The sequence below is a fragment of the Propithecus coquereli genome, unplaced genomic scaffold (genome assembly GCF_000956105.1).
Source record: "Propithecus coquereli isolate 6110/MARCELLA unplaced genomic scaffold, Pcoq_1.0 Scaffold339, whole genome shotgun sequence".
Classification (NCBI taxonomy): domain Eukaryota; kingdom Metazoa; phylum Chordata; class Mammalia; order Primates; family Indriidae; genus Propithecus; species Propithecus coquereli.
This window is the reverse complement of record NW_012149052.1, coordinates 618635-631122: the sequence shown is the minus strand read 5'-3', so window position 1 is coordinate 631122 and position 12488 is coordinate 618635. Positions and strand designations below refer to the sequence as shown.

The window sequence follows — 12488 nt, the reverse complement described above, 5'->3', positions numbered from 1 at the left end:
GTGGTATAAGTTTTTATATTTTTATAATCATGGCTCATATATTATTTTAAATTCTCCTTTTGCATCAGATTCCACTATTAGCATTGTACATTTTAAACTGGCCTTCATAATGATCACTTAAACATTTTTTTTTTACGATAAAACAGGCTCAGATAAACATTCTTTATGAAAAAGAAACTGGCGATAAAGGATTATAAACTCTGAAAAAAGCCATTCTTTATGTTAATGCACCATGTAAATAAAATATTCCTCTCATTCACAGAAATTATGTTATTTGTGATGTTGTGTTTTTATAGATGATGAAGCACTTGGTAATTTACTGAGCAATTATGTTGCTGCCCTTGTTCCTCCTCCCTCCACCATTAAAGTCAGTATCAGTTGTGATGAAGGAGATAACATGTGGCTTTATCTCCAGTTACATTCTCTACCTTAAGTTCTCATTCTGGATAGAGCATTTTAAAAGAGTAAGAGAACCTTCAAAAATATCAGGTACCCATAGACCCTACTAGCCTAGGTCAACTGATTCTGCAGCCAAGTCAACTGATAACTTATTTCCTTATGGTTTTGGGTTAAGAAATTTTTTTTTTTTAGTCCTTTGAAAGCCAGTTTTTGTTTTTTTTTTTTGAGACACAATCTCACTCTACTGCCCTGAGTAGAGTGCCGTGGTGTCAGCCTAGCTCACAGCAACCTCAAACTCCTGGGCTCAAGCAATCCTTCTGCCTCAGCCTCCTGAGTAGCTCGGATTACAGGCATGTGCCACCATGCCTGGCTGATTTTTTCTATATATTTTTAGTTGTCCAGCTAATTTCCTTCTATTTTTAGTAGAGACAGGGTCTTGCTCTTGCTCAGCTGGTCTCGAATTCCTGAGCTCAAACAATCCACCCGCCTCGGCCTCCCAGAGTGCTAGGATTACAGGCATGAGCCACTGCGCCCAGCCTGAAAGCCAGTTTTTATTATTGGTCAATGTTCGGGTCCCTGTATGTCTCCAGAGTAGCCACTGTGATGGGAACATGTGATGGAACTATTAATAGATCAAAGACCTACAAACCTCCTTACACAAGGACACCAATATACCTGAGTTTAAATGAATTGGCTTGGCCCTTGCCACCTCTTGTGACACTCCACACTAACCTTTTGGACAGGACGTGCACAGAGTTGCAGATCCACTGCAGGTTTTACAAGAAGAATCACAAGGCTGATATTCTCTCAAAATGTCTGTATGGGAAAGAAACAAGTCAGGCGCACAGTATTACAATGTTAAAAAAGATCTCATGGGTAACCTAGTCTCTCTTCCTGCCCAAAAGAGACTCCCTTTGATTTTACATTAGCTAGCTGTTGGCACTTGCCCACTGCCATTGTGTAGAGTTTATTTACTTTTTTCTCTTACTCTTTCATTGACAATTGATTATCAAGACTTTCTTTGCAAACTTCCAGTGATAAGGAATGCCCTGTCTTATAAGATAGCCTTAAGTACTATGGGGATATTTAAACTAACAAATGATTACTTCTTTCATGTGTTAAAAATGTGTGGGAATGTGTATTTGTGTTTATGCACTTGTGAATGTCAGAGGTAATCGCTTCTTTTCCCAAGATTCTTGGATGAGCACTGCAATGGGATTGTCACGAAAGTGGCCCGAGTGAGTGACTGTCCCTTTAAAGAGATAACTGAGAATTCATTATGTCTCCTATGGAGAAACATAGTTTCTTTTCTTTTTTCTTGTGTTTTGTTCTTTGAAAACCAGATTTCATTATTGGGCATTGTTTGGGTCTCTGTGTTCTTCAGAGTAGCCACAGTGGTGTGCAACCTAAATTTATCTCATCTTAGATTTGTCCCAAACCATCATTAAACATCAAAATAATCAGCCCACTCACGAGCGTTCTGGTTGGTCAGGTTTGAAGCAGGCTGTCCCAGGTCGATACACCATCAACCTGGGAGACATTAGGAGAGTCCCTTTCTCCCCTTCCCCCCAGGAGTGCCTGGTGGGCAGGTTTCTCCAGGACGCCACCTCAGCCACTCCACGGGACAATTTCAAAGAGATACAGAACAGCCTCAATGACATCGCTCAATCAGTACATATTGAGATCTTGACCGAAACTCAGAAATTGCTCAGGAATCAGCGTAACTCACACGGGGGAAAATTAGAAAAGAAGTTCTAGCTCAGAGTGTGTGCTTTCAGCGACCCTGACCCTCAGTCAGTTGTTCGCATTGACCATTTCCCTCTATCACCTCCTCTTTCCCTTCCTCCCTTCCTTCCTTCCTTCCTTCCTTCCTTTTCTTTCCTCTCTTCCTGAGAGTCAGCCTGGTGTAGATGGCTTTCTAGTCACACCTGCCTTCAGATCCCAGCTGTGCCGAGGAAGGGGAGGGTAACCATGGATACGGTAATTAAACTCTCAGAGTCCTACTTTCCCCGTCTTTAAAGGAGAGAAAACAATTCCTTCTTTATAGGATTGTTGTGAAGACTAAATGAGATAATATGTGTCAAGGACTTAACACAGTGGCTCAGGAAAGGATCGTCCCTCTGCCCCCTTTTGTCCCTCTCCTGACTGTCACGTCCGCCCGTTTCTGAGGCTTGTTTCATTTCCCTCCCCCTGTCCTCTGCTTCAGCTCTGGAGGGGCACCAGGAGGCACTGCTGGGTTTCTGTGGCGGCTCTCACGGGTACAAACGGCCGAGCCTTTCGCTTAGGACATGAGACTCAAACAGAGATCACAGATAGATACAGATACAGACATATTATAGATATAAATGGTAACCTATGCTGCCATAGGTGGCTGGTTTTTTCCTGATTTGGAGAGAGAAATTTGCCCTGTTTTTCCAGTGTGCTAATTAAACCTGATGATGACTGATGTGCTCTCCCTGGGGGACCTGTTAGGGGCTCACTTTAGCCTTGTACAGAGCTACATTAGCCAACAGGATTGTCACAAAAGTGGTCTGCAATTCTATCCCTGAAGATCTTTTTAACCTGACAATATCACTTAACCCAAACAAGAAGGCAGCAGAAAGATGAGTGACAATTCTGTTGCTATAACAGTCACGATTCTTACTGATGGCTAAGAGCAGTTGTTAAAGAATAACACAGGCCGGGCGCGGTGGCTCATGCCTGTAATCCTAGCACTCTGGGAGGCCGAGGAGGGAGGATTGCTCGAGCTCAGGAGTTCGAGACCAGCCTGAGCAAGAGCGAGACCTCGTCTCTACTATAAATAGAAAGAAATTAGCCAAGACAACTAAAGATAGAAAAAAAAATAGCCAGGCATGGTGGCACGTGCCTGCAGTCCCAGCTATCCGGGAGGCTGAGGCAGAAAGATCGCTTGAGCCCAGGAGTTTGAGGTTGCTATGAGCTAGGCTGATGCCACAGCACTCTAGCCCAGGCAAGAGAGTGAGACTCTGTCTCAAAAAAAAAAAAAAAAGAATAACAATATTATTCATCAGTGAGCACCTTGAAAAGCTTTAATGTTATATGTCCAGGCTACAGGCTGATTTTTTTTGATGTTATCATTTACGAATTAAAATGTATTTACAAAGATATAATATTAATCTCATATTTATATATGATTTAATATATATCTACACATACACACATATTTGTAATTACATATATCTCACATTCTGGCCATTTGCTATTCTACTGCATACATTTGGTATAAAATTCTGTAATGTCGCTATGTGTCCACCAGAGGGGGCTCTGTACAAGCAGTTAATTTAGCAATTAGGCCTAGGCCGGGGGAAGTCATCTCCAACTAGAGTCTTTTATCACAAAACTTTAGTGACTTAATCTCCACAAGTAAATTTTGACTGTGACCATAGTTTCTCTTTATTGTTACTCCAGAAATTCTAGATTAGATAGGACCTCAACAAAAAAAAGAAAGAGAGAAAGAAAAAAAGAAATCACTTTGATCAAGAAAGTATAGTGTCCATTCTTCAGAAATGACTTCAGCTAAACTATATAAAATATATATAACTGTATTCTATTTATTTTTTATTAAATAAATAATACTCACATGATTTAAAATGGAGAAAAGGCATATCCTGTGAAGTCTCCCTCCCAATCCCTTTTCCACCCTTTTTATTTTTTATTTTCTCTTTTTTTATTTTTATTTCTTTTGAGACAGAGTCTTGCTCTGTTGCCCTGGCTGGAGTGAGTGCCATGGCGTCAGCCTAGCTCACAGCAACCTCAAACTCCTGGGCTCAGGTGATCCTTCTGCCTCAGCCTCCCGAGTAGCTGGGACTACAGGCATGAGCCACCATGCCCGGCTAATTTTTTCTATATATTTTTAGTTGTCTGATTAATTTCTTTCTAATTTTAGCAGAGATGGGGTCTCGCTCTTGCTCAGGCTAGTCTCGAACTCCTGACCTCGAGCGATCCTCCCGCCTCGGCCTCCCAGAGTGCTAGGATTACAGGCGTGAGCCACCGCACCCGGCCTTCCACCCTTTTTAATACAAACTGTACCTATCCACACTGTTGGTCACCTTACCTTTCAAGCAAACAAGCAATATATTTTTGAGGTCATGCTTTATCAGTACATAAAAAACCTTCTCATTCTTTTCCATGGCTCTATAGTATTCCACTGTCTGGATGTACAGTAACGTCATTTCTCTCATCTCCTACTGGTAACCATTTCGTTTTTTCCAGTCTTTGCCATTTCAAATAATGCCACAGTGACTGGGAAGGCAAGAGGTGCTTCTTTAGCCTATTAAAGCTCTGCAGAGACAAAGGCTTTTTTGATAGCCTCTCTCGGCATGACCACGTCACATGTCAGGAAAGTCCTTCCACTTTGCAGACATTGCCACTGCTGAACTTCCTCACAGTTCTCCCTCTGAGCACCCACTGGGATGCCGTGCTCACGGCCCCCTCCTCTCTCCATTGCTCTCTCATCGCTCCTGCACCCCGCTTGCTCCTGGCCTCCCAGCTGCCTGGGTTGGTGTCTACGTAGCGGAGATGGTCTCTGCTGCTGTCATTGTCACCTCCCTATTTCCCTGTTACCTCTTTTGATTTGAACCTTCCACCTTCGTCGCTCCTGCAGCAGACTCTTCACCAGAGATGGGTTTGCAGTGGGCACAGCTTCTTTTTTTATTAAAAAAAATAAAGTGTTTTTTTTAATGCAAAGGATATAAAAGAAAATAAACTTCACCTATAATCCCACCACCCAGAAATGTCTGCAGGGTATACTTTGCCACAAAGATTTTTCATCCTGATATCAAATGTGTGAATATAATTACATATATGTATAGATATGTGATCATTTACATCTTCTGCAGATATGATACTGACCCCGCACATTGCCTTTAACATTATAAATCTTATAGGCATTTACTCTTGTTGTTAAAATTCTTGGTAAAAATTTTAATGGTTTGTGTATTTATTTGTATGAACCATAATTCACTTAATTTTTCTTTTGTTGCATTTTTTAGCTTGTTCCCTTATTTTTTGTTGTTGTTATTATAAATAAAGCTGCTATGAACATCTTTGTGAGTACACATTCTTGGCTAAGTCAGGACTCTGCCTATGAGGACATTCTTCGCTACCTTCTTTCTGGGGCTATTTCCCCCAGACCTGCATTTCTCTCAAGCCCCCAAAATTAGTTTCTTTCATGAGCTAGGGAATGCCACTTTGAAAGTGAAATAGTGTCTTAAGAGTTCAAACTGGATCAGGTTAAAGGGTTAGGGAGTAGACTAACTTTTATCGTGACATACTTGTCCTGGAAGCCTTACATGTATTTTTTCACTTAATTCTCAAAATGATTTTGTGTGAGGTAGTTTCATGTTTTCATTTTATAGACGAGGAAATTAAGGCTCAGAAAGGATGAGTAACTCGCTCAAGGTCACACAGCTAGTAAATAATAGAGCCAGGATTTGAATTCAGGTATGCCTAACTCTAAAGCCCACATCCACTAGATTTTTCAGTCACTAATTTGAATTTTAAAGTAGTTTGATAGTGGCCAAAGCAATGGTGTGCTGGTAAAACAGCTCTCTAGAAAAACAAAGCAACCTTGACTTGTAGTAGTTCCAATTCCCATGGTGTAAATACTCCCACCATAACTGATTTGAAACTGTCAATAGTTTAATAATCCACCTAAAAATTCCCGGATACTTAACAGTTAGTGCAAGCTGATACAAGTGGCCCCTTTATAGTATTGGGTCAAACATTTAAGTACATACTTACCTAGTGAAATCTGCACTCTGTGTTCTGGTTGGCTAACTAACTAAAAATGATGTTCTCATTTCCAAATTAAGTGAAGCAGCTGTACACATCTGCAAAATCCCTCTAAAAATCAGATTTCCATGGCATCTTTGAAGTTTTCTAAAGTTCAGTTTCTATTAGGCAACACATCTCCCCACGACTGAAGTTGATTTTTTTTTTTTCATATGTGAGTAGCTTGCAGTGTTTGTAACTAACTCTGGGATTCCAGTCTTTCCCCAAGCATAGGAACTAAGATCAAAAGACGGGCTAGTGATAAATTGTTAGGATGTGGTTAAAGACAAAAAGTTAATTCACCATGTCTGTGCTCTGCAGATTAGACTATCACCAGAATATGTAATTAGAGCCGCTACAACATGGTTTTAATCAATGATGGAAATAGGTGGGCCGCAGATATGTGCAGGAATTATTCCAAGGAGTTTCCAGCACTACCAGGGGGGAAACCACTTAAGAAAATCCAAATGATTTTACAGTAACAGAGGAAACTGTTTCCGTTCCCAGCAATGGCTTTAGGAAATCAGCTGAAGCCATCATCCTGTTTAAAAGCCCACGGCCCGTTGTACCTGAACGTTTCCACCAGTGGTGGCTTTGTGTGACTCCTGAGTCACTGCTGAAGCCATTTGTGACCTGGTTAATATTGGTTTTATTCCTTCCATTTAGGGACACAGGACTCAGCAATCATCACAATACCGTATATCAGTGACTGAGACAGAGGGTCTGGGGATGATCTATATATGTGTGCAGCGACTTTTTGGTGGCTAGAAGAACAGAGAGCTGAGTGCCATCTTTGGAGATGACTCAGTCTTGGCTGGAGGACTGGTCAGGCATGGTCTGACACGTGGAGGAATCTCCATCCTTGGACTAAATAGGAGGTATTCCCACTCTCTTGGTAGTTGACAAAGAATGATGGCTCTCTCACGGTTGCCACTCTCATCTTGATTAGCCACCTTATTAAACAGGAGAGTACAGAGAACTCTAGTTGGACTTTTATTTCAAGGGTATTTTCCCAGACTGTGCTGCTATATTCTCATGGGGTCGGTCTTAATCTTTGGATACAAACATGACCTTATGGTTTCTACTGGGGAGCAGCGTGGGAGAAGGGATAAATTGCAGTTGGTGCCATCTTACTTTTCCTACCTGTATCTGAATCTGTGTTTAAACAAAACAAAACAAAACAAAACAAAACCCAAACAGAACAAAAACCAAAAACTAAAAACCCTTGCTGGTACCACCTAGGCAGTTACATTCTCTCATAAACACTCTGTAATTTGTCTGGGTTTCTTCTAAATTGACCCAGGACTACTGCAATCTGCTTCCCATCATCTTAAAGGTGTGGCTAATTAGTATTTGTTTCCTGGAACCCTCTACTCTCCTGTTACACTTTCGACCTTGCTTTTTTAAGGAAGAGAAGTCGGGAGAAAGATGCAGGCATTGGCTCGAATACTCCCGGGGCTCTATGGAATGCATTTCCCATTTACTATCCACTTCAGTGTTTACTGCGCTGGGGAGCTGAGCTATGGGCCTCACCTTGCTTAGTGAATAAATGCTTTTTTCTCTTTGTTAGTGGTCTGCATGTCTTATTTCATAGATCAGAGCAACATTTTGAAAAGTGCAGCTCTGTCATGGACTTGATTTGCTTTTGTCCAGCCACGAGAAACATTCTCATCTGCTTCCCAAATCCCGTATTAGTGTGAAATCCCCAGATGGACTAATTCCTTCCTCTCTTCGAAAACATTACATGGTGCTAGTAGAAAACATAGAGGGGTGGGTAGGGTGCTTCGACAAAGGGGAACAACCAAAGCCTGATTTCTGCTTGCAAAATGCGTAGTCCAGTTGAAGGGACGTGCAATCATCTGGGGAATCAGGCCTGCTCTGACTCTTGGCTCCCTGGACCATCTCATCATCTGGACGCCAGATAAAATACAGATGTTCTTAGCTACAAACACAGCACCAGACCATTTTCCTCTTGGCTTGCGCTGTCTCTGAAATGCCTGAATGCCAGACAAACTCGTTTTCAGCATTTTGGTTCAGCTATAATTCACGGAAGGTATCCCAATCTGTATTGAGTGATTTTCTTCCCAGCTATACCTCTGAAATAGGCCCCGTGTTCTCCGTGGCCTTTGGCTGCTGGGCTTGTGACGGTCTCCGAGCTGCTTTTCCTTTAAGTCCCACGTGCAAAGCTGTCACAGTAGACAGCAGCCACAGACGTCCTTCTTCTCAAGCCCAGAAGAGCCTCAGAGCTGTCTCTCCCTCAGGCCCGTCTTCGAGCCGCCACTGCCTCCGCACTGAAGTAACCCTTTTAACAAATCCTAGCCTTGAAATCAAATGGAGAGCACCTCTCGTTTTCATGAGTGTCTCCGCGAAGTATGTGAGTCAGATTTTTCCAGCAGGAAGAGGGTTTTGTTTTGCAACCATCTCAGACATGGAGAGGTCACTGAAAGTTTGTAATTACCTTGCAAGGAAGCCCCAAATGTGAGGAGGCTGATTCTAAAACTCCTAAATTCTAAAGAGGAACAAAGCCCTGCACGTCTTTCCTGCTAGATTACGGGCTCCCATACCCTTTCTCTTTCCTGCTTGCTTCCTCAGAAGCCCCTCAACCAATTTCCCCATCTGCAACTGGGGAGGGCAACTTTTAAAAGGCAAGCTTGCAAGTTGGCAAGTTCTAATAAAGATCACCTGTTTTAGCACAAATTCTAATACATTACAGCAGTTCTTCCTTGTCTAACTGGAAAAGCCTACTCTATGGGCAAAGTTTCCTTTACCATAATAAAAGATACATGTATGTGATAGAAGTTATTCTGAATTTTTTGAGAAAATTGTTGAGCCTTGACCCTGTCTGGCTCTCTTTACACGCTTCCCTTCACCTAGGCAGAAGCCCCAGCAGCCAGACCAATCAGAAATTGCCCTTGGGCACCCCCTGCTGGCCAGACGCCAACCCCAGCTTCCTACCCTCTCCCACCGCCAGCCACCAGAGAGACCCGCTAAGGCCCCAACTTGACTCTCACTCCAAATTCTTGTTTCTCTGCACAGCCTTTCTTTCCTGGGTAACTCAAAAAATCAGGGTTAAAGAAGGAGGGAGGCAGCTCAGGCGGCAAGACCCCTGCGATCTCTCTTTGGGGAGGTGCATACCATTCCAGAACTGGCCTTCCACCTGGGACGGGGCCAGATGTACACATGTCCCATGCAGCAGCTGCAGCCCTTCTCGGCAGCTGCTGCACTCGTCGTAGCCAGGGCCGGTACAGGTTTTGCAGGCTCGGTGGCAGGGCTCACATTCTCCTATTTCTTGCTCACCATAGAAGCCAGTGCCACATTTTCTCACACAGCTGCCACCTACATGAGAACACAGAGAGGAAGCATGAAGGTGGAATTCTGACCAGCCTAGCCTGGTGCTCTGTGCAAGGCCAAGTTTCTTTCTTTCTTTCTTTCTTTTTTTAAATTTGAACAATTTTTTGTAGAGACAGGGTCTTGCTATGTTGCCCAGGCTGGTCTCGAACTCCTGGTCTCAAGTGATGCTCCCACCTTAGCCTCGCAAAGCACTGGGATTACAGGCATGAGCCACTGCGCCCAGCCAAGGCCAAGTTCTAAAGAGGCTGAAGAGATACAATGCACACTATCTGGGTGATGGACACATTTACAAGTTTGACTCAAACTGTACAAAAGTAATTCATGTAACCAAAACGTTTGTACCCCTGTAATATTCTGAAATTAAAAATAAAATAAAGAGGCTGAAGAAAGTTTTAGGAATATTTTTTGTTTGCATTTGTTTTTAAAGAAACCAAGATGGCTTTAGCTTACATCAACCGGAGAGTGTGTTTTCATAAACCCAGCACTTTACCTAAGTCCTCTTTCAACTGAGAATTTAAGTTGGCCATCAGCTTAAAGGGTTAAGAGCACCAAAGAAAGAACTTTACATCATTGAGGCCTTGAAAAACTGCAAATAAAATAAATCTGTATATAGAGAACATCGAAGAGTGCTGTGAGCTGTCTGTCTCACTCCTTCTCCTGCAAGTAGCCAAGAGCACTGGGCTATCAGTTCTTTGACTGGAAGACTCACAGTGTATTTCTTTCCTAACTCTCCATTATCCATTGAATGCAACGAGTTGCCAAAAACCTCAGACAAAGGATCTTGTTCAACCCTTACATTGCGCAGGAACATACAACATGGATTAAGTCTCAAGAAAAAGGTCAGCGTTCTGAATATTCCAGGTGACTTCAATTCCAAAACATTTATCTTCGGCTCCCCTCCCCTCCTGCTCCCCTCTTGTTCATCCGGTTCATTCTTGTTTCCATCGGCTTGGAGATATTTGAGATTAATTAGTGAAATATGAACTGTGCTCTAGTAATAAAAGCAGAAGGAAGTAGTCCTGGCTAACGTTTGTTTTCAAACCAAATTAAAATTCCCCCTGGGACCAGAGGTGCCGGCGCACGAAGGCTCCGAATCCAACCGTGTGAGCACCCCTGCCGCACGGACCAGGCGGAGCGTCAGGGTTCTGTTCTCGCTTTGCGCGGTACCACTCTCTGGCTTACCCGAGAGATAGAAGCCCTCTTCACACCAGTAACACTCGTTCTGGTCACAGCTGCCACAGTTAGTGTCGCATGCTCTGCATTCCGATTCCTCAGGGTAGGTCTTCTCGGGACAGGTTTTGTAACAGTGGCGTTCAAACCTAGAGGAAGAAGATGCAGTTTCTTCCATGAGATGCCTTGTATTTCTCTTAACCACCATAATTTTTTTCTTCGTTTTTTTTTTTTTTTTTTTTTTTAATTTAGGGTCTTGCTCTTTTGCCCAGGCTGGATCATAGCTCACTGCAACCTCCAGCCACCATAATTTTTAATCTCCATATATATGTCTATGCAGCATTTTTAACAGGAGTGGATATAACTGGATTTCAAGGCGGAAAACTTCCTCTTGGTCTGTGGTACCCGCCTCCCCCCAAGTCATTAACCGCCTCCTTCTGGACCTCAGGAGACTTCATCAGGGCAGCCGGGGGAGGGCGGGGGAAGGAAAGGGGAGCTGATACTTACCATGGAGGACTGAGCATGTGTCAAGTATTGGCTCATACACATCTTTGCACAAATCCCATATGGTAGATATTACTATCTTTAATTTCTAGACAAGGGAACTGAAGCTCAAGGTTAAGTGCTCAAAATCACACGGCTAGTGAAAGGTGGGACTGAGATTTTAACCAAAGCCTGCGTGAAGAGATCGCTTGTGTCATTTGCCACACTGCAGCCGGCACTTAGGCCTGAAGCAGCCACTGTTGCGTCCAAGCAGCTTACCGAAATGTCTGCACACAGATTATTAACAATAACAGCGCAGTGCCTCGGCTTTCGCTTGTAAATATTCTCACACGTATCATCTGTTGTTCTCATTCTACAGTAAAATGTTGTCATTCAGACTCCACTGAATTGCAGGCTCACTTGAAGGTGGAGTGGAACGAAGTCGACCACTGGCCCTTCGATGAATTTCAAACATCAACAGGATGTCAGGGGAAACCTTTCGTTTCTTCCTTAACAACTTCTGTTGTACAGCATTGCCTTAGCTGTCTTCACAGTCACTAAATACCCTAAGAGATTATAACCGTGTGGTTTTGAACCGAATATCACACGTTTTACCCTTAGTGATACTGGGACGTGTTCTGTCTGTGTATTTGCTTCTCAGAGGGTTTCATGGAACACGCTCGTGAGTGAGTCACAGGGAGCTGGGGAGGCTCACAGGGTTGGCCCCAAAGCTTAACAGAGGACGGTTTCAGGTCACAGAGGGAGTAGTCACAGGTGAGAGGGTGTATTCAGGTGTCAAAATAAAGAAGGCAGCCAACGTGGAGTTAGGCTGCAGAGAGGCAGAGTCGCACGAGGGACAAAGAGGAGAATCCCTCATCCGCTCCTGCATAGTCACGACTTTTAAGTTTGAGTCTACTCTCCTTCCTCGGTTTTTTGAGGAACGTTTTGCACCCACCACCGTGCGACCTCGCCAAGGAATGCTTACATTTCCACCGTTCATTTCTGCCTGGGGATCTTGCGGCAGGCCACATGCTGGGTAAATGTCAGCTGTGAGTACGCTGACAAATTACTTTCTGCTCATTAAATGTCATCTGGTCTACATCGTAATAATCAAACCCGGGAGCGTCTTCGCCACCCCTCCTCCCCTCTTTAAATAGAACATTTTTTTTTTTTTTTTTTTGAGGCAGGGTCTCTCTCTGTCACATGCTGGGTAAATGTCAGCTGTGAGTACGCTGACAAATTACTTTCTGCTCATTAAATGTCATCTGGTCTACATCGTAATAATCAAACCCGGG

General features: G+C 43.2%; 1 protein-coding gene across 1 annotated transcript in view; it reads right to left on the bottom strand.

Annotated features, from left to right (window-relative positions):
* The window catches only part of PCSK5 (proprotein convertase subtilisin/kexin type 5), a 436684-nt gene that overhangs the window by 50724 nt on the left and 373472 nt on the right, over nucleotides 1-12488 (bottom strand). Inside the window, exons 26-29 of the mRNA XM_012650669.1 lie at nucleotides 10723-10859; nucleotides 9325-9525; nucleotides 4981-5061; nucleotides 1132-1215 (exon numbers count right to left, since the gene is read on the bottom strand). Of these exons, the coding sequence (XP_012506123.1) occupies nucleotides 1132-1215; nucleotides 4981-5061; nucleotides 9325-9525; nucleotides 10723-10859 (503 nt within the window). The remainder of the gene's footprint in view (nucleotides 1-1131; nucleotides 1216-4980; nucleotides 5062-9324; nucleotides 9526-10722; nucleotides 10860-12488) is intronic.